Source organism: Ursus americanus, chromosome 23 (genome assembly GCF_024610735.1).
Source record: "Ursus americanus isolate L20-20 chromosome 23, mUrsAme1.1.p, whole genome shotgun sequence".
NCBI classification, from domain to species: Eukaryota; Metazoa; Chordata; class Mammalia; order Carnivora; family Ursidae; genus Ursus; species Ursus americanus.
In genome coordinates this window covers 39,548,778-39,571,633 of record NC_142149.1, presented here as the reverse complement: position 1 = coordinate 39,571,633, position 22,856 = coordinate 39,548,778, and the positions used below count along the sequence as shown (strand labels likewise).

Sequence of the window (22,856 nt, the reverse complement as noted above, 5' to 3'; positions counted from 1 at the left end):
GTTCAAAAAACTGCCCTTTCTCCATTGAATGGTGTTAGCACACTTGTTGAAAATAATTTGATCATTTATGCAAGGATTTCTTTCTGGACTTCCTATTCTGTTTCATTGGTGTATAGGTCTGTTCTGATGGCAGTACCACATTGTTTTGATTACTGTAGCTTTGTAGTAAGTTTTGAAATCAGGAAGTATAAGTCTTCCAACTTTGTTCTTTCTCAAGATTGTTTTGGCAATTTCTCTTTACTTGATACCATATGAATTTCTGGATGGGTTTTTCTATTTCTACAAAAAGTGCTGTTGGGGTTTTGATAGGGATTGCATTGAATCTGCAGATTGTTTTGGGTACTATGGACATTTTAACAATGTCTTAAGTCTTCCAGTCAATGAACATGGGTTGTGTTTCCATTTATTTATGTCTTTAATTTCTTCTAACAGAGTTTTCATTGCATAAGCTTTCACCACCTTTGTTAATTCCCAACTATTCTATTCTTTTTAATGCTATCATAAGTAGAATTGTTTTCCTACTTTCCTTTTTAGATGGTTCATTGCTAGTGTCTAGAAATGCAACTGATTTTTATATGTTGATTTTGTATCCTAGAACTTTGCTGAATTTTTTAGCTCTAACAGGTGTGTGTGTGTGTGTGTGTGTTTAAGGTGTTTGGAAATAAGATTGTATCATCGGAGAACAGAGGCCATTTTATTTCTCCCTTTTCAATTTGAATGACTTTTAATTTTTTAAATTTTCTTTTTCTCTTCCTTAATGTTCTGCCTAGAACTTCCCCTAATAATGTTGAAAAGAAGTGGCAAAACTAAGCATCCTTATCTTGTTCCTATTAGGAGAAAAGCTTTCAGTCTTTCACTGTTGTGAGCGTGATGTTAGCTATCGTTTTTTATATATAGCTGTTATTGTGTTGAGGAAATTTTCTTCTATTCCTAGCTTATCCAGTGCTGTTATCATGAGAGGGTGTTGAATTTTGTCAAATGTTTTTTCTGCATCAATTGTAAGGATAATGTGAGTTTTTTTCCTTCATTCTACTAACTTGGTATATTGATTAATTTTTGTTGTTGAACCTTTTTTGCGCTCTACAAATAAAACCCATTTGGTTATGCCACACTGAGATACCACCTTACGCCAGTTAGAATGGCAAAAATAGACAAGGCAAGAAACAACAATTGTTGAAGAGGATGTGGAGAAAGGGGATCCCTCCTACATTGCTGGTGGGAATGCAAGTTGGTACAGCCACTCTGGAAAACAGTGTGGAGGTCCCTTAAAAAGTTAAAAATTGAGCTACCCTATGATCCAGCCATTGCACTACTGGGTGTTTACCCCAAAGATACAGACGTAGTAAAGAGAAGGGCCATATGCACCCCAATGTTCATAGCAGCAATGTCCACAATAGCTAAATCGTGGAAGGAGCCGAGATGCCCTTCAACAGATGACTGGATTAAGAAGATGTGGTCCATATATACAATGGAATATTACTCAGCTATCAGAAAGAACGACTTCTCAACATTTGCTCCAACATGGACGGCACTGGAGGAGATAATGCTAAGTGAAATAAGTCAAGCAGAGAAAGACAACTATCATATGATTTCTCTCATCTATGGAACATAAGAACTAGGATGATCGGTAGGGGAAGAAAGGGATAAAGAAAGGGGGTGTAATCAGAAGGGGGAATGAAACATGAGAGACTATGGACTCTGAGAAACAAACCGAGGGCTTCAGAGGGGAGGAGGGTGGGGGAATGGGATAGACCGGTGATGGGTAGTAAGGAGGGCACGTATTGCATGGTGCACTGGGTGTTATACACAACTAATGAATCATCGAGCCTTACATCGGAAACCGGGGATGTACTGTATGGTGACTAACATAATATAATAAAAAATCATTAAAAAAAAAAACCCATTTGGTTATGGTGTATAATCCTTTTAATAAACTGCTGAATTTGGTTTGCTAGTTCTTCTTGAGGATTTTTTCGTCAGTATTTTTAGGGATATTGGTCTCTAGTTTCCTTGTCATGTTTTTGTTTGGCCTTAGCATTAAGGTAATGCTGGCCTAGTGAGATGAGTTAGGAAGTGTTCCCTCTCCTTTAAATTTTTCGAAGTGTTTGAGAAAGATTGGCGGTATTATTCTTATTTAAATGTGTGGTAAAATTCACCAGTGAAAACACCTGTCCTGGGCTTTTCTTCGTTGGGAGGTTTTTTGATTACTGATTTAATCTCCCTATTAGTTCTAGGTCAATTCAGCTTTTCTCTTTCTTAATGAATCAGTTTTGGTAGATTGTATATTTCTTGGAATGTGCCCATTTTGTCTAAATTATCCAATGTTGGCATATAATTTTTCATAGTGCTATTTTATAATCTTTTATTTCTTTAGAAATAGTAATGTTCTCACTTTCAGCTCTGATTTATGGTAATGTGGGTCTTCTGTCTGTCTTTCTTAATCTAGCAAAAGGTCTCACATTTCTTGGCCCATTCAAAGAACCAGCTTTTGATTTTGATTTTTTCCTGTTGTTTTTCTCTTCTCTGTCTTTGCTCTAATCTTTATTATTTCCTTCCTTCTGCTAGCTTTGGATTTAGTTTGTTCTTCTTTTTCTAGTTCCTTAAGGTACACAGTTAGGTTATTGAATTGAGAGCTTTCTTTTTAATGTGAGTGTTTCCAGCTACAAATTCTCCTCTTAGCATTGCTTCCACTGCATGCCATTTTTGTTGTTGTGTTTTCACTTTGATTTATTTTGATATCTTTTCTAACTTTCTTTATGATTTTTTTCTTTGATCATTGGTGTTCATGTGTCTGTGAACTTTCCAGTTTTCTTTCTGCTGTTGATTTCTAGTTTCATTGTGATCAAGAGAAATATTTCTCCTTTCTTTCTTTCTTTCTTTCTTTCTTTCTTTCTTTCTTTCTTTCTTTCTTTCTTTCTTTCTTTCTTTTTTAAGATTTTATTTATTTATTTGACAGAAAGAGAGAGAGAGAGAGCGAGCACAAGCAGGGGTAGCTACAGAAGGAGAGGGAGAAGCAGGTTCCCTACTGAGTAGGGAGGTAGATGCGGGGCTCGATCCCAGCACCCTGGGATCATGACCTGAGCTGAAGGCCAACTCTTAATCAACTGAGCCACCCAGGTGCCCCAGGAAAAATATTTCGTATGATTTCAGTCTCTTTAAATTTATTAAGATGTGTTTTATAGCCTAACATATTGTCTGTCCTCGATATTGTTCTTGTGTACTGGAGAAGAATATATATTCTGCTGTTGTTCGATCAGTTTAGCTTTTGACACATTATATTTGAGAATACATATAAATGGAGATGTGAGATTTTCATTTAGGAGAAAAGCAGAAGGAGAAATTTGTTACTGTGCTGCAAAGAGGGCTTGAGATCACAGGAATGGATAACTTTTTGTGAGGAACAGAATTTATTTAGAGCAGTAGAACAGCCTTGGGTATGTCCTTAATTGGAAGGCTAAAGGTTGAATATAGCCTGGAGTTTTAGAAAAGGATCAATGGTTTGATATAGACCACAACCAAGACAGTGTAATATTTAGAAATATTTAGGAAGAGAATATAATCAGCTGAATTCAGGGTTGAGAAGTCAGCTACCTTGTTTGGGAAGCACTGTGTCTTAAGTTCCTTTAATAATTCAACACAGAAAGTGAAGAACGGATTCTAGCTTTTTGGATTTGAGAAACATGTAAATTGTGCAATTAAAAATCAGAAATATCAATTATGTAGTTTGAGAATATAATTTTTAGAGGCTGATCATCTGCTATTTTGTTAGATCTGAAGTGTTAGAAATTGCTCATTTATTAACTAGAAACTCCTTTCCATATTTGAATTCTGTAGAAGTTGTTTCTGGACAGTCTACGAAAAGCACTTGCTGGCCACGGAGGAAGCAGGCAGCTGACGGAAAGTGCTGCAATTGCTTGTGTCAAACTGTGTAAAGCAAGTACTTACATCAATTGGGAAGATAACTCTGTCATTTTCCTACTAGTTCAGTCCATGGTGGTTGATCTTAAGGTAATATGCTTGTTATTTCTTTACTACAAACTTCAAGAAAACTTAAAGGAAAAATAAACTCCTAGTCAAGTATTACAATGCTTAGATCATTGTCAGAGATCATTGCTAACCCTAAAGTTCTGAATTGTCTTGGATGGTAAGTTCATAAGACCTGCTTTTGTTGTTTCTGTGTTACTCAGACTAAATTGGCTTAGAATATGATGAAAACACAGAATTAACTGGTTTACTTAAGTGATCATAAATATTCAGGCTTGGTTTTAAAATGATGTAGTAGAATTTAGGGCCTGAAAGGAACCATATCTGGTATAGTAAGAATTTTGTCAGACTGATGAACCACAGCGTTAGTGCTTTGTGCTGCTTCTCGCAACAGAATGTTATTTCCCTGTATGTGGATGCTGTGTTGATATTATTAAATACTAGTTTAAAAAAATACTGCATGATTGTTTAAAGGCTTTTGTTTTCTTTTGGGATTTTCACAGAACCTGCTTTTTAATCCAAGTAAACCATTCTCAAGAGGCAGTCAGCCTGCAGACGTGGATCTAATGATTGACTGCCTCGTTTCTTGCTTTCGTATAAGCCCTCACAACAACCAACATTTTAAGGTGAGAGCATTGGTGTTTATCCAGTTAATGTTTACTGATGCTGTTGATCCTTTCTTTATGAATGTGAAAGGACTAGAAAGATGACTTGGTATTTCTCAATATTATATATTAATGTTAATTTTAAGACCTGAAGAATTTTTTCTGTTTTTTAAAAACTTTTTTTTTCTGTTTCTTTTTATTCTCGTTTGTGTTGAATATTTTTCTCACAGAAATAATACCCAATTTTTTCCTTTTCCCTTGTAGATCTGCCTGGCTCAGAATTCCCCTTCTACATTTCACTATGTGCTGGTAAATTCACTCCATCGAATCATCACCAATGTAAGTCCAAAAGGTATTGCTAAATTACTTAAAATTTTTTTCTTCCTTTCTTTACTTTTTAATTTCTTTTTAAGAAAGACATTTTTGGTTTTTAAAAGGTTTTGAACTTAGATGTATGGTATAGGGAGATTTCTCACAGGTGATTATATCTAGTAACTGATATACAATTGTATTTTTCATTTTCAATTTGACCTGAGGGACTTTATTGAGAAAAGTGGAGTTAAGAGGATCCTTTGGAAAGATTAAACCTAAAATATTTTATTTGCATCAAAAGCCCTTATGAACAGTGCCACTGAGGATATGATTGAATATTTTCATCCAGACTCTTTAAACATAATTTAATACTCCTAGCCTTTTCCCAGCATTTGATACATTCTGACTTGCCACTTTACCATTTAAGTTAAAAGTAGTAACTGTTTATGTTGTAGGCCAGTATGGTACATTTTAAAAATGGTGAGATTTGATTGTACTTTTTAGTCTTCCTTAAATAAATATTAACACACTTAAATAGAGGTATTGACATGATACAAAAGCATATCAGATAAAAATACGCGAGCTCATTAAAAGGTACTTGTGAAACCTTCGACTCTGATGTGAATACATTGGTAGAATGATAATGAAACCTTATCAGATTTGGACCATGAAGTTTTATGACCATTACAGAGTCTCACTGAAGACAGTTTTGGAAATACTTTGTCTTGAAATCACATGAAGTTTTTCTTAGATATTTGGACTCCTGATCTTAAAAATTCTGCCAAATTCTGTTCTTCTGGTTACGAACAATAATATTTTAAAGGTTCTCGAGCTCTACTTTTATCTATTTATGTAAAAATTGGTCAGCCTTTTCTTTTTCTCCCTTCAAAAGGGCTTTATTTATTAATTTATTGGTGGGCAGCAAAGCAAAGTTTATTGAGTGATAGTACAAAGCTCCCAAAGAGGGAGGAGGCCTGAGACGGTTGCCTTAGAAAGGGCCTTAATCATGGCTTACTTAGGTATTCTTTGTCCTCTTTATAGTCAAATTCCAGTTTTAAGAGTGTATCTCTAATGAGTTAAAAATTCCTCCGCACACTCATTTGCCTTGGATGTGTAAAATTCTGCCTTTTTTCTTCTCCTCTTCTTTTCTTTACTTTTTTAGAGAGGGAGGGGCAGAGGCAGAGGGAAAGAGAGAATCTTAAACAGGCTGTGTACCCAGCACAAAGCCTAACACGGGGCTCCATCTCATGACCCTGAGATCATGACCCTAGCCGAGATCAAGAGTCGGGCGCCGAACCGACTGAGCCACCCAGCCACCCCTATTTTCTCTTCTTTTATCCATTCCTGCAGGGGAAGAGTAACTCTAAATCTGTTTAGTGACACATTTAGCTTTTCTCAGTGGGGTGCTAGTAGCATTTGGGGGAGGGCAGTTCTTTGTTGTGCAGGACTACCTTGTATATCGAGAGACGCCTAGCGTATCCCTGACCCTCATTTCATTAAATGCCGTTTGGGCCACTTCCCTCCTCCCACCCCCAGACATTATGAACAATTAAAATGCCTTGAGGGAATGATATGTTGTTCAGTTGAGTATCCATGGGTTAAATTTTAGGTTAAATGTTATTTATCCCAAAAGGGAAAGCTTAATGAATCCGATTGCAGATAAGGTATGTTTGTATTAAAAACTTACTTTACTTTTGTCAGGGTAGTGAGCCAAGACATTGTGTCCTCAATGTTTACTTTCAAGGCCATTTTAAGAAAAAAAAAAAAAAAGAGAGATGATTTCCCCCCTCAGGTTTATGTGTAATTCAGAATTGAAATATTATTTTTGTCCTTTGACTTATAACACTAAAAGCATTCCATTTAGTAGAGTGGATGGTTTTACATAAATGCTTAAAACTTGTATTTAATAAACCCAAGTATATACTTTTTTGATACTTTGTGGCTAGTTACTTTAATTGTGAAATATTTTTGTCTACAATTGAATATATAGAGCACTTTCAAGCATGGACTTGGCACTGCTGTAAGTGGCTGAGCTGCTCCTTTGTGGGTTTAAAGCATGCCTGGAGTGGTACTTCATGCATGCCTCAGTGTATATGGTGAAGTGGTCGTGCATCCTTCTGTACTCCGATGAGTACTGCATGTGTGAAGGTGGAGTGTGTCTGTATCAGAGGTCACGTCAATATGGAGTCTATTTTTTATAAAAAAAAACTTATATTGGCTAAGTTTTAAAATACTCAGCATCAGTAACCTTTAATGAATAGCTTGACAAAAAGCATACATTTGAGTCTATAACATATCTTTTAAAGGTATACTTTAGATGATGATACTTTATCATATTATAGAATGTTTGAGAAGTTGTTTCTTGTTAGGGTTGGTTTTTTTCTTTCCTATGGTTTGAGGCTAATAGAGATTGAATCTGAAGTACTTTCTGACTGAAAAGGACCATTCATAAAATAACTGTGCAGATTTATGGAATTGACCATTACAGAGTCTCACTGAAGACAGTTACGGAAATACTTTGTCTTGAAATCCCATGAAGTTTTTCTTAGATATTTGGACTCCTAAACTTAAATTTATTCTTAGTGTAAGATTTCCTTTTCATTGATTCTTGGTTCAATACACCTCATAAGTTCTTTTCTTCCGTGGTTCTTCAGCCAAATTCACAGATTTTGTTTCTTACTGTCACATTGTCAAATAAGATAAAAGTTTTACTGATATGTTTTTGAGGGGTTATGTAGAATTGATAGTGGTTTGCAGTTTTGTTTTCTTTCTGGGAAACATACTCTGTTCATAAGTATGCTGTTTAGATCTAAAATATTCTGTTTCTTCCTAAGAAATCTGAAAATCTGTTCACTCTTTGAATTTTATTATACTATAGACTTTTGTCAGCTTTGAAAGTGGTATTCATGGTACTGTCACTTTTTTTATTACGGCATGCTCTAAGAGATGAATTATAATTATAAGATCTGTGTTATGTTCTTAATCTTCATTGGCTTCCTTTATGTTAAATTAGGTATGTTGTTATAATTGGGAAATTAAAGAAATAGTAATACACATAGGTGACCCAGAAAAATTAGTGATCAGCGGAACATGCTGTAGCTGTTCAGTACTTAGTGTTCTGGTTTTTTCCTTATGCCGTTTGTTGTGGTTTTCTTATAGATAGCTCACATACTGAGAATGACATCTCTTCCTACTGAGAGGTTGGTTAAGTTCTCGCCAAGGCACTTGAAAATTTATTTAAGTAATCTCTTGAAGAATTGCCATAGTTTGCTCATACTATGTACTTGTAAAAGTATTGCCATTTGTTTGGCAATAAACTTCAAGGAGAAAAAAAAGGGAACGTCTACTTTAGTTGACTAGTTTCAGAAGGGACACATTTAGTAACTGCTTAAAACACTATAATTTTTGCCAACTACATGATGCCTAGTTTTTAGTGCATATTTTATTTGAAAGTGTATCTTTAACTTTTACATTAAAATGAATAAATTTTTATATTTTGAAAAATGGCAGTTATGAAAATCACTAAATCTTAAGTTAAAATCATGTTATTTTATAGGATGCATCTGGTACCATGATATGATTCCAGTAACTATTGATGTAGCATAATAGTTTGGATAGGTGTTATTTGAAATGCATCTTTCTTTAGTTATTAGTTTGTGACAAGATATGGGGTCAGGAGAATGAGTTGGACCCTTATCTCAGTGCATTTTGTGATCATTCAGCCTTTGTTTCTTTAGGCTGATTAATACAAGCTGTATAAATTAGTAAATGTATGGAAATCAAGCTGTGTTGATTGCTTGGGCAAATCAGATGACTAAATTGACCAAAGTTTAAAGAGTCCATTATGTAACCAAACTAAGATTTGTTAATTTGTTAGGAATTAGCTTAAATAAAGTAAGAGTTGGGGGAATAGCAGAAACAACCATACTGTCAAAAGAGAATTATTTCTTCCCTCACAGCTTTGCGGTCCCTTCCTATAAATAGAGTTTACTATTCAAATTGTGTATTATAGGTTGATTGCATAATTTACTATCTGGTAATTTGAGTTTGTAATCTAATTTTAGATTAAGGTAACTTGATGCTACCTAGAATATTCTGAGAATTATGAGTGAAGAAATTAGAGGTTGAGAACTTAGCTTCATTTTGGAGAGAAGGAACCTGGGAATAGGGTGTGATGCTCTTAAGTCCTCTTCTTGTGCTAGTTCAGTCATTCTTTCAGGTGCTTCCTGTGGAGCGGAGTGTCTAAGCTGGAAGCCTACGTCTGGAGTTGTCCCATACCTTGTATGCTCTCCATATGGAGTGAAAATGCATCCGTTTTTGTGTTAACCGATAGACAGACTTTATAGCTTTAGTGATTTTCATAACATAGTAATTAAAGTTAAATTAGGCACCATTCAAATAAAATAGGCACTAGAAACTAGAACCAAAGCTTAAACAGGTGAAACTGAAATAGATAAATATTTACATAAAATTATTACCTTTAAATCTATTTAGTTATGATCAGTTTGTCTTTGTGGTGATCATTAGTCCTTTCGTGTATTGTACCATCATTGCATATCAATTTAAGATTATAGGTTTACTAATAGCTTTATCTCATTTACTAATTTTGTGTTGTACTTACCATTGTTGTTTGTAGGCATATAAGTGATGGTTTGCCACATATTCCTTCAACATTGTGTTGAACCACTAATCTTTTTTAAAGCTTTGATAGTAGCATTCTTACATGGGAAAATATATACTATCTATATATGCCTATGTTTCTGAAATGTATAAAATGTTAGACTTAAAAAAAAAGATTGGCTACAGAATTAGCTCTCTAAAGACTGTTTTTCAGATTCATTAGCTTATCAGTTAGCTTATGCTCATACACATGAAGTGGCAATTTGTCTCATGTTCATTATTATATTTTAAAATAAGTGTATGGGTTAGTATTTGAATTAAAGAGATTATTTGAAGACTTTGGAAATCATGGTGTGTGTTTGCATGGTCTTAGAAGTTTTTCACAGAAGGATAAAATATAAGGCAACAGTGTTAACCAGAGTGTATAACTCCTGCAAATTTGTACTTTTCCTCTCTTATGGTCCCTGTTTTTCTCCAGTCTGCGTTGGACTGGTGGCCCAAGATTGATGCTGTATATTGTCACTCAGTTGAGCTTCGAAACATGTTTGGCGAAACCCTTCATAAAGCCGTGCAGGGTTGTGGAGCACACCCAGCCATACGAATGGCACCGGTAAGATTCGTCACGAATTTGCATCCCACCTTCTTCCTACTGCTTTCCAGTGTCCTTATCCTATTCCTGCTTTTTTATCTTAGAAAATCAAATGAGTCCCTCCTTTCTGTAAGTGTGGTATGTTGTGTACTGCAGTGTTGTTGCAATGCTAGTTAATGGTATTTGTTTTTCACTATGTCAGTGGGTTGAACTTATTTTTCTCAGAGAAATTTTCTCACAAAATGCTGTTAAAATCTTTAATTTCTCTCTCTCTTTCTCTCTCTCTTTCTTTCTTGTCTTTTTTACTTTCTTTTTCCTGTAACTTTTCCTAATGAATCAAAATATTTTGGTTTGTTCCTCATCGTTGGGGATGAGTAAGGGAAGCCTAAATCCTGGGTTAGAGTGAATGTTTCTACTAATGCACGGTTTTTGCCCATTGGATCCTGAACATTGCACATAGGAAATTAGAAATAAAATTAAACATTTTTATTTAAAATAAAAATATTTCATGTTTCAGCAAATATGCTTTTTGTGTTTAAAAATGATAGACACTTTGATATTGAAGTTTGTTTAAACTTAGTAAAAGGAGTGTTTTTAAATGAGGTATTCTAACATAAATATTCTTAAATGGAATTTTAAAACTCATACGGAACCAGTTTAAACAGACAGAGATCGTAGAAGTCATTTCTGGGTATTTATGTATAGCAAGAGTATTACACATGGCAGCTCTTGACATTGACTGGTGGTGCTTTGTCTTCTGCTTCTTATTTTCTGTTCTTATTGGCTGCTGTCGCTCACATGGTCAGATGCCAACCAGTCACTGTTTTGCATGGCAGTGGGCTTCTGTGGCTGTAAGTATGACCCATTGTAACTACCTCAGAAAAGTCCTTGGTTTCTTTGACTTTTCTGTGTATAGTTACTGTAATAGTCACATCCTGTCATTTCAGATGAAAATGTAGCATGTTTTTACCTATTGGTTTTATCTAGTAAATGAGCCACTCCACACTTAGAATTTAAATAGCTTCCTCCCTAGCATGCTTCTCTTTTCCCAAGTTCCCTTAGTCAATAAAATATTTCGGTTTAATACAGGTGTAGTTCACTCTTATCCAGTCATCAGTAATTGTTCCTGAGGATTATTTCTCTCAGATGTTCAAATAGAGAAGTTTGCTATGCCATATATTTTGGGATTACTTAGTCTAAAAAGTTAGAGCCAAAGAGCATGGCAATTATGTTTTCTTAAGTAAAATAAATAAAATGCGGAGTTATTTTTAGTTGACTTTTTGTGATACCAAGTACTTAATTTTTTAGAAAATTGAAAATTTCAATCTAAGTTAATTGGAGGTAAACATAAGTAATAGTTACTTAAATGTCATTTAACTAGACATTTCAAAAGTTGTTTTGGAAAATGACAAAATAGATTGTTTAAAAATTATTCATTTTAAATATCTTCTAGGGAATTAGAACTTTATTTGACTTTTTAAGTTTTCTACTTCTTCTGGTAGAAAATGAATGGCCTCCAATAATAAAAATTGGTAGGAAGTCAATATTTACTTTAATTTCAATATCCAGTTTACCAGCCGTCTGCAATTTAATTTTCTGTGCATGAGAACCGAAAGAAAATAAAACTAAATTATTCTTTTGAATAGAGACAAATTTGATTGGTAGTCTGAAAATGTTCCCTACATTTAGAAGTTATTGTACTTCTTAGCTCTACGTATTAACCACTTCTAGAAGCAACATATTGTATTACTGAAAGTTATTTCATAAAAGCCATAACTAGACTTCTTTTGGTCCAAGGACACCCATGATAAGAATTTAGTTTTTATTTGCTATTATTCTCTGAAAGCCTCAGTATATATTTGATTTGCAAAATCATTCTTAAGCTGTTTATATTTATGTATGTATATATGTGTGAAATTTTGTATGTATATGTATACATATATATACGCACACATACACACACATATGTATATAATTGTACATAGTGGCTGAAGGAGAGCTTTCTGGCTGATCTTCTTACCAGAAAAATTAATTAACAGATTTAATATGAAATAATTTTTTAGAATAATAAAATGTTATCCGTCCATCCAGTTAGATGGTCCTTAAGGTGAATCTTACCCCTCTTAAACCTGGTGAGTGAACAGTCAGACAACAAATGTGGAAATATTGAGCTCTCCCACAAGCTGCCAGGCGTAATGTTAACACCAGGGAAGCATGACGAACTAAGCAGACAGGAACTTTCTCACAAAGATGTCAGTCTTGCAGCTTTTGCTTGAAAACTTCTAATAAAGAGGTCACTACAGGTGGCCGTCAAGTCTGGAAACACAGAAATTCATAATACATGGTTTAAATATGTGACATCAGGGTTTCTCAACCTTGGCACTATTGATATTTTGGAATGTTATAGGGGACTGTTGTAGGGGACTATCTTATATGTTGTAGGATGCTTTACAGCATTTCTAGCCTCTACCCACTACATGCCAGTAGTACCAGTCCTGCCAGTCCAGAAACGTCTCCAGGTGTTTCCACTTTGCCCTGGGAGCCAACTGCCCCCAATTGAGAACCACTGTATTACATGACATGTTCAGCGGGTTGTCCTCATTTGCATTGACTCAAATGGTTCGTGTCTCTGATAAACTGGAGCCTTTGTCTTACTGCAGAAGTAGCGGTCACGGAGTTCAATCTGTAAGAAGGCTTTATAATATGGGGTGGATGTATTTCTTGTAGGAAAGCAATTTGAAGGTTTTTCTTTAACCAAGATGGACTCATCTCCCTATCACTCCCATTCATCATTGATCCTCTCTTTTTCTTAAGCTCCGTAGAACACTTCTGATTCTTCCATTAAGACAGCACTGCAGATATTTCAATGAAGTTACCCTGTAGTCCTGAGGTTTCTTTTTATTTTTATATGATTTTAGCCTTGGGAGGGATTTTATTATTTCAGCTTCTTTAAAAGCTTGTGGGGTATGTGTGTGTACTGTTTGATCTGCACAAATAATGCTTAATGAGTGACAAATAGTCACATGATTAGTGAATAGTTGACATTCATTTCAGTGTCTGTCCAGTTCTTCAGCTGTCTTCCCTCACTAGTGCATTAGCTTGATCAAAGCAGGAGCTCTGTCTGGCTTGTCACCCACGGGGTTCCTGGCCCCTAAAATAGTATCTGGCGCGTAGTAGGCATTTAGTACATATTTGTTGAATGAGTGAATCAATTTTTTTCTTGATTTGCTTTTAAAACCCTCCTCTGATTTGCTTCTCTTTTGGAAAGAATTCAACCTAACACTTTTTATTTTTCAATTAAAATGACGTATTAGGATCTGATTTTAGTGTTCCAGATGTGGTGTAACTGAAAAACGCCATTAACCTGCTGTGCCTGCATACGTGTTTCTACTAATAGAGTTTAAGATTACGTTATTATCTTGGATTGAGCTCTTTGGCATTTAAACATTTTAGTCTTTCCATATGAACATTGAGCCATAGCTTCTCCATTTTGTACTTTTGCAGTATTTTTAAAAATTTGAAATACTTTTTTAGCACCTTTACTGTTTTAAAACTAAGGTAGCTGATTAATAATAGAGGTATGCATTTTCACAAATACGTGTAATTTTTGCTTCTTAAGGAGATCCTGGCTCAGCAAATGCTCTTACATGCCTGTAATTCAGTCTTAGTCTTAAACAAGTTAACAAATGGTTTAGGCCCTTAATAGGCAGCTTAAATATTCTGATTAATGAATTTATTCCTGGGCATGACGCTTCTCTTCTTTGGCCAAAGAGCATATACCAGCTTGGATTCTTACTAATATCTGTAGTATGGAAGGCCAATCAGTAAATTAATGAATGGATTACTTTTCTTGCATTTCTAGTTAAGAAATATATTTCTTCTTTAGTGTGTTGTTCCTGATTTTATATAACCCCCTAATGGTCATTAATTAAAAGATATTTGAAATGAAAACTTTATTTAACCTTTCAAGTCCTTACTCTGTATTAGGCAGCAGTGCTGGAATAAAATTTATATGCTGATACCTGAGATTAAGAGATGACATAATTGAACTATTAACTTTTTGGAAATGCTTACTGAGTAAGAGATAACCGTTGTGTCTGTTGGTTGTCCTCTAACCTGTGTTCCTGTGCAGTGGTTGCATCAGGGAGGAGCAGTCACACTAAGCTACGACTTAGTAAATAGATTTGTTTAGTGAGAGTTGATCACTTTGATCTAAGGTGTTACCATGATCGGGAATGAAAAAAGTACAGAATTTAATGGGAGCAAACAGTAAAAGCAGAATTTATTACATACATTTGGTAAGATATTTGCAACGGGATTATAAATATAAAAGCAAACAGTATTTGTAAGTTTTGTGTTTCTTTTCTGTAGTTCCGTTCTTGAGCATTAACGCGTATGTTAGATAGCTGTTTTCCCCTTTGAGGACCAAAACCCTTCATCGTTCTTGGGCATACTAACATACGCACTTACTACTCTTAAACATTGAGGATGTGGCTGTGTGTTACAGATAGGCATCTCCACTTTTTACCTTTGAAGGAGCCCATTTACTTGGACATTTTTGTTATGGGTACATAGATGCTGGAGAGCCTTTATCTGTATATATACAATTTCTCCAAGGAAGCCGTGCAGATACCCAACAGGCACATGCTCGACATCACTAAACATCAAGGAAGTACAAACAAAACCATAGTGATAGATCACCTCACACTAATTGGAATGATTAGAACAAAAACAAGAAATAACAGGTGTTGGCAGATGTGGAGAAAAGGGAACCCTCGTGCATTGTTGGTCAGAATGTAAATTGGTGCAGACACTACAGAAAACAGTATGGAGGTTTTTCAAAAAATTAAAAATAGAGATACTATCCAGTCCAGCAACTCCACTCCTAGATATTTATCTGAAGAAAACAACACTAATTTGAAAAGACAAGCACCCCTATGTTCATTGCAACATTATTTACAATAGCAAGATATGGAAGCAATCTAAGTGTCCATCAGACGAAAGAACAAGAAGTTGTGGTTTATATACATACTGGAATATTACTTAGCCATAAAAAAGAATGGAATCTGGCCATTTGCAACAACATGGATGGACCTCAGGGTTATTATGCTAAGTGAAATAAGTCAGGCAGAGAAAGACAAATACCATATGATTTCACTTATGTGGAATCTAAAAAACAAAACAGAAACAGACTGATAGATACAGAGAACAAACTGATGGTTGCCAGAAGGGAAGGCAGTCGGGGGTTGGGAGATCAATGAAACAGGTGAAGGGGATTAAGAGGTGCTACTTTCTTCCAGTTATACAATAAGACTTTGGGATGTAATGCATAGCATAGGAAATATAATCAATAATGTTATAACCACTTTGTGTGGTGATAAATGGTAACTAGACTTATGGTGGTGACCATTTTGGAATGTATATAAATATTAAATCACTATGTTGTACACCTAAAACTGAAAACATTAATAAAGGCATATGTGTCAGAACTTGATAATTTTATGCCCTTTTAAAGGGAGGGGGAAAATGATTTATAACAATAGAAAGAGGTGGTTTTGTGTCCAGAAGGTAATTATTGCATTTTTGGTTGAATAACATTCGTAATTATGGTATCAGCACAGCATCTACCATAGCATCTCTGTAACTGAAGCACATTTTTCATGACTGGTCTTTGTCGAAGAGTTCTTTCTCCGTTTTACTAATGTGCTTCAGGCAAAATACATGCATTCTATAACTTGAGAGAGGTGGAATGCCATTGAAGGAAAAAGCAAAACTTACAATTAAATTATTGAATTACAGAGATTGCCATTATAACATATTTCATCAAGTCTAAGAAACACTTTTTAGTTTTTAACATCTCTGAAATTGGGACTGCATCTTATTTGCCTCGTGTCTTAAGAGTTGATGGTGGTTTTTCATTTCTTGTGGTACATTAACAATGCATCTTATTAAAATTAATGTAGATCCTATGACATATTTGTGTATATTTGTGTGGGATAAATGTTTGTTAAATGAGTAGTTTAGTGTATGTATTGTGAGAGCTACAGACTAAATATTTTATCCCTAATGGTTTCCACGTTTGGAAAATTGTTCTTTTACTTTGGAGTCAACTTGATATTAAAGTGTTTCGTACTTTTAATAGATTGTCACTTAAACTTTATTAGATACATTATATATAAGAATAATATAAATGTTGCAAAAATAGTTTGTGTTTGTTTTTTAAGCTTAGTAATATTAACCTTATACTTACCTTTGGATGCTTCTACTCATACCACACATATGGTGGTATAAAATATCTTGTTTTTTCAAAGCTTTTTTGTAATGGATTCATTTTTAAAAGTTAGATAGCTATTGTCTTGAATTTGATGTTTGATTTTTTACAAGGTGATGACATGTTTTTGTTTTTGTTTTTATTTTTAGAGTCTTACATTTAAAGAAAAAGTAACAAGCCTTAAATTTAAAGAAAAACCTACAGACCTGGAGACAAGGAGCTATAAGTATCTTCTCTTGTCCATGGTGAAACTAATTCATGCAGATCCAAAGCTCTTGCTTTGTGTAAGTATTTTTTATAAAAGGCCTTGAAATTACTGCACTAACTTAATTTGGTTTAAGTGAAATGCCAAGATCTTGGAGATGATTATTAGCTAAAGAACACTCCTGATCCTTTCTGATGGTGCTTGAAACCTAAGACATCTTTAAGAAAACTAACTTACAGAGAAGTTGCATTTCTCTAATACTACTATAATTAGATTTCTTACCTTTCTTCTAAACTTTCCCTATCATAAACTAACATATTTTTGTAAGATCGTCTTTCTTTGCTTTGTTACCAGGTTGATATTATTTAGACATTATCCTGGGGTGGGGGTGGAGGTAATGAAGCAAACGTAAATCCAAGTCCTTTCTCATGTTCACAGTTGGTTTTTAAATCTCCGGTTGCACTTGCCAGACCATTTGGCTTTTTTATTTCCCTTTCTTCTGTCATCACCCTATTATCACTGACTTTGCCTGCAGATACTGTATTGGAAGGAGAAGGGGGTGCAGATGGGTGTGGTTAGCACTTATTGTCATACCTCGGCCTTTGTAGCTTCAGAGAGTATTTGATTCCCGAGAGTAACACTGTGGCACACAAAGTAGTTAGGGACTACCCGATGTAAATGAGTGCTGGTTATACGGAGTGATTAAAAGCATGGGCTCTGGAGACAGATCAGCGATATGATTTGGGTGACTTAACCTCTCTGTGTCTTCCTTTTCTCTTAGTGATGAGAGGAGTACCTGTCTCAGAGAGATTGCTAAAAAGCTTGAGATAGTACACATTCGTGCTTTTAGGAACAATGTTTAATAAACGCATAATAAGCACCAAATAAATGTTAACTGTTCTTACTATTAATAAGAGACAGTTGACATTAATTTATTATGTCATTAATACCCCATTGTAATGTTATTAACACCCTAAATATGACAGTTTTGTGTTGTGAAGGTCATAGGGTTGTTTAACCTTTGTTGAAATTTCTTCAGTCCCTGGAGAGCAGCGTCCAAAAAAATTTCTTACCGCTTTGTTTAGCAATAGGTTTTGTAAGTGCTGATAATGTGCTTTCAGATTACTATATATAGGGGTTCATAACTTGATGTCCATGTTTTCAAGAGTTCTGTGAACCCCTTGAATTTTAAAAAACGTGTACATGAGTATTTTTTCTGTAAGAGAGGAGAGAGAGGACACACACAAGTCCTATAGGGATTAGTAATGCCAAAGGAAGGCCTGTGATATTGTGAATTCTTTAAAGAAGCCCATCCAAATGTGGGAGTTTCATACAATAAGTCGTTCGAATCTGGCACGGAAGATTCCATAAAGTCTTCTCAGTGAGACTATGAAAGTAACCAAATCCCCTTTCTCCTCACGTCTTTGTTTGTAGCACAAGTTATTTTCAGTGGGATTTCATCATGCATTTCATGTAATATATTCACAGCGCTCTGCAGGGCTATACGTCAGGGTAAAGAATGCGCCAGAGCCACTGGTGCCTTCAGTGTTAAGGATTTCATTAGTCAAAGAACAAGAATTTAAACAAAACTTGCTATTTTCCAAGGTTGAAATTTAGCCAGAAGTCATTTAATATTGAAATTATTTTCTTTGCTGCCATCTAGTGGTGAAGCAACTTTTCTCAGCATAGCCAAAGGTAAGTTAGAATAGTGATTCACTGTAAATAATTATTTCCTATTTACGTGAAGAATTGTAAATCGTAGTAAGTAGGAGAAATGTAGGAATAGCTATGAAATGATGTCAGTCATGGTATTTTTAAGGTCATGTGGTTTTATTGTCTACCATCCCTACCATCTCTGCCCTAATGCGTACTCCTCTCATTCCGTCAGGCCTCCCCACGGCCCAGCTTGTACCCTCTTCTACCTCCCTGTAAACACTTCTTTACACTGAAGCTAAAGTTATGGTGATGTCTTTAAAAAGCAAATCTTATCATGCCTCTTGCCCAGCTTAGAATCTTTTAGTTGAAATTGCTCTTGGAATAAAGACCTAACTCCAAATAGACCTACAGGGGCATGTGAAGTCTGACTCCCACCTCCCACTTCTGCCACATCTAGCATCCTATTTTTCTCTCTCTTTTTTACTGTAGTCATGATGATCTGTCTTCATTCCATCTTACTTCTCCCATTCCTTCATACCTTCTCTTGCAGTTCCTTTGGCTTATGATATGCTTCCCTTTCCTCTTTCTGTACATAATTCTGGCTCATTTGGAGCTGCTCTCACTACCCTGAGGGAGCCTCCCTGACTTTGCCACATTTCTCTAATGAGGGGCTCCTAGGAGCACCTACCTTTGCAATTCTGCTCTCATTTGCAGTTTTACAGTTGTTGGTCTGGTGATTTTATTGATGTCTGTGTTTCCCACCAGACTACATGTTCCAAGAGGGTAGGAAACACACTTTTTTTTTTTTTTTTTAAGATTTTATTTATTTATTTGACAGAGAGAGAGACAGCCAGAGAGAGAGGGAACACAAGCAGGGGGAGTGGGAGAGGAAGAAACAGGCTTCCAGCGGAGGAGCCTGATGTGGGGCTCGAACCCAGAACGCCGGGATCACGCCCTGAGCCAAAGGCAGACTCTTAACGACTGAGCCACTCAGGCGCCCCTAGGAAACACACTTTTTAACTTGCCATGTCTTTGGTATCCAGTAAATATTATTGAGTTATTTGTGAATGAATCTAAATTTTATGAAGTAGACTAATAGTTTGGAATTATGGATATCTTGGGATGAGGGTTTACCTTAATCATTGTAATGGAAAAGAATCCACAGCAAAATAAAATAGGGGCACAAGTTGCATTGGGCTCACTTAAGTGAACCATATAGGGGTGCCTGGGTGTCTTAGTTGGTTGAGTGTCTGACTCTTGATTTTGGCTCAGGTCGTGATCTTGGGGTCGTGAGATCGAACCCTGGCCCGCATCAGGCTCTGCGCTCAGCAGCAGGGAGTCTGCTTGAGATTCTCTCTCTCCCTGCCCCTTTGCCGCCCCCCCCCCAATAAATAAATAAATCTTAAAAAAAAAAAAACCGTACACATATTCTTGAAATGTAAATAGATGCTTCCAAGCTACAGGAAGCATTTTAGTCTCTTTAGGTGACATTTGCATTTATATACGCCGCTGATTCGCTTTGCTTAGTACACAGAGTTTTTCCACAATGAAAAAGACTGAAGTACAGGCATGTGGCAGTGTGGATTCCAGCCTGGGATGGCTTGGGGCAGGTGCTTCGTGCTAGACGAGAGGGCTGCACAGGGTGATTGTGCAGTGCATGGTCTTTGCCTTTGATCAGTTCCAAACCAGAGGTGTATTATTTAGCCAGCATAGTGTTAGTGGGAAAAAAATTACCTACTCCTTATATTGATATAATTTTCTAATTAAGAAATTAATCCCTAGCTTTTGTTTAATTTTCACTAGGATTTCTTCTGGACATCATTCACATGAAGGAACACTATAGATGTAGATTCTTTAACAAAAGCAGTTTTGACTTTTAAAAACATTCCACAATTATTGTATTTTATTGAGTTATGATTTACATACCATACCATTCACTGTTCTAAAGTGTACTATGCACTGGTCTTCAGTATATTCACAAGATTGTGCAGTGTCACCATTATCTAATTCTAGAATATTTTCATCACCCTAAAAAGAAGCCTAATGTGCCCATCAGCAGGCATTCTCCATTCTCTTTTCTCTCTAGCTCCTGTCAGGTGATAGATACAGTTTTTTAAATTGAACTTGCTTTTTTCTTTGCAGAATCCAAGAAAACAGGGGCCTGAAACCCAAGGCAGTACAGCGGAGTTAATAACAGGGCTCGTCCAGCTGGTCCCTCAGTCACACATGCCAGAGATTGCTCAGGAAGCAATGGAGGTGAGGGGAGATGAATTCTAGGCTCTGGAAGGAAAGGTTGTAACTATGTACATTCTTCATGCTTCTTTTGTGTGTGCTTTCTATGAGTGATAGATGTCATTTCTGGACATCTGTCAGAGGTGGCATTTCTAGAAATGGTATGTTTGTGTCTGTATGCTGTTTTATGAACTCAATGGAGAAAGAAGGGGTTTACTTGCTTTATATCTCATGTAGCAGAAAAACATTGTGCAAATTTTTATATTTAATACAAAACCTCAAAATTTTCTGATTGCAGTTGACTTTTTGGAGTTTTAAAAATATATGTTGAATTTTAAATGGGGATCTAATTCACCTACCATGAAGTTTACTCTTTTAAACGCACAGTTCAGGGTTTTTTCAGTATATTCACAAGGTCGTGCAGCCTCATCACTGTCTAACCCTGAGACATTTTGTCACCCCAGAATGAGACCCTGCCATTCTGCATTCCCGGTCACCCCAGCCACTGGCGACCACTGATCTGTTTTCTGTCTTTATAGACGGGCTTATTCTAGCCATTTCACAGAAATAGAATCATAAAATATGTGGCTTTTTGTTTCTGGCTTCTTTCATTTAACATAATGTTTTCAAAGTTCATCCGTATTGTAGCACATAACAATACTTCATTGTTTTTTATTGCCGAATAATATTCTAGTGCATGCATATATGACATTTTGTTTATTCATCTGTTGATGGACATTTAGTATTGTTTCTATTTTTTGCCTATTATGAATAATACTGCTATGAAAATTTGTATAAATTTTTTGTGTGAATCTGAATTGGTGGGTCTTACGGTAACTGTTTAACTTTTTGAATGACCAAACTATTTTCCAAAGTGACTGTATCCTTTTTTTTTCCCGCCAGCAGCGTATACGGGTTCTGTTCCTCCCTTCTTGCCACACTTGTTATTGTCTGTCTGTTGGATTACAGCCGTCCTAGTGCGTGTGAATACAGTTGACTTAAAAAAATTCTTTATATTGATTGCTAAATATAGTTTTATGAAGTTTTATAAATATAGTGTTATAAAATTCAAGTCAATTTTATTGAGGTATAATTTACATATAATAGAAATCATAGAAGATTTAGAATATTTCTAGTTACCTTGGGAAGTTCTCCTGTGTCTTATGCCCCCACTCCCTGTCCCAAATACCACTGGTCTGATTTCTATTATAGATTAGTTTTGCCAGTTCTGGAAGTTCCTATGAATGAAATCTTAGACTGTGTATTTCTTTTTGTCTGACTTCTTTCACTCACAAGGTTTTGAGATTCATCCACGATGTTAATGTGTTAGCTCCTTTTTTTTTTTTATTGTTGATAAGTATTCTGTTTGATGATTAAAGCACAGTTTATTCACCTGTTAGTGGCCAGTTGGGTGAACATGTCCATCACTGTCGACAGTCGTCTCCTGCTCCTTTGTGTTCCCTTCCTTCCTGTCTTCCTGCTGCCCTGTCTGCTCCCCTGCTTCCCTTGCAGCCATTGATCTGCTTTCTGTTATTGCAGGTGAACTTGCATTTTATATAAGTGGAGTCATAAAGTATACTTTTTTTTTCTGTCTTCTTTAACTCCGCATACTTACCAGTAACTCATCTACATTACTGCATGTGTGACGCTGTATAGTGTTCCATCTTGTGGCCATAGCACAATTTGTTTATCCATTTTCTTGTTGATGGGTGTTTGTGTTGTTTCTAGTTTTTGGCTCTTACAGATAAAACTTCTAGGAGCATGTATGTACAAAGTTGTACATATGTCCACACATACGCTTTCATTTCTCCTAGCTGAACACCGAAGAGTGCAAAAGTCTTACTATGTGGTCTTTATAAGAGACACGGCTTAAATATAAAGACACCGTGGGGTCGATATTTCAGGGATAGGAAAATATGCCACACAAACATGAACTCAAGAAAGCTGGGGTAATACACAAATACAGAGTTTAGAGCAGGAAGCATTACGGGAGAGAAAACGGGACATCTCATTATCACAAAGGTGTCCAGTCTACTGAGAAAATAAAACTCTATATGAACTTAAAAAACAAAGCTTCAAAATAGATAAAAACATATGAAGTAAAAGTAGAGAGAGACAATTCCAGTTTTAGTGGCATACTTGAGCATACTTTTCTCAAAGTCTGATAGAAATAAACAAGCCAAAAAAAAGTAAGGATAGAAGATTCGAACAACATAGTTATCAGATATGAGCTATTTGACATACATAGAACATTGCACTCAATAAATACACTCTTTTCAAGTACACATGGAACATTCAGTGTATCCTGAGCATGAAGTAAGTCTCAACAAATCCTAAAGGATTGAAAGCATTCAGAATTTTTTTGTGACTACAGTGTAATTA

At 35.6% G+C, this 22,856-nt stretch overlaps 1 protein-coding gene across 5 annotated transcripts in view; it reads left to right on the top strand.

The window, feature by feature from the left end:
* NF1 (neurofibromin 1) overlaps positions 1-22,856 on the top strand; it is a 259,093-nt gene that overhangs the window by 77,471 nt on the left and 158,766 nt on the right. For all 5 annotated transcript variants that reach the window (XM_045773184.2, XM_045773178.2, XM_045773179.2 and 2 more), the window contains exons 9-14: positions 3,835-4,008; positions 4,488-4,610; positions 4,854-4,928; positions 10,000-10,131; positions 16,531-16,665; positions 20,385-20,498. In XM_045773184.2, coding sequence (XP_045629140.1) covers positions 3,835-4,008; positions 4,488-4,610; positions 4,854-4,928; positions 10,000-10,131; positions 16,531-16,665; positions 20,385-20,498 — 753 coding nt within the window. The remainder of the gene's footprint in view (positions 1-3,834; positions 4,009-4,487; positions 4,611-4,853; positions 4,929-9,999; positions 10,132-16,530; positions 16,666-20,384; positions 20,499-22,856) is intronic.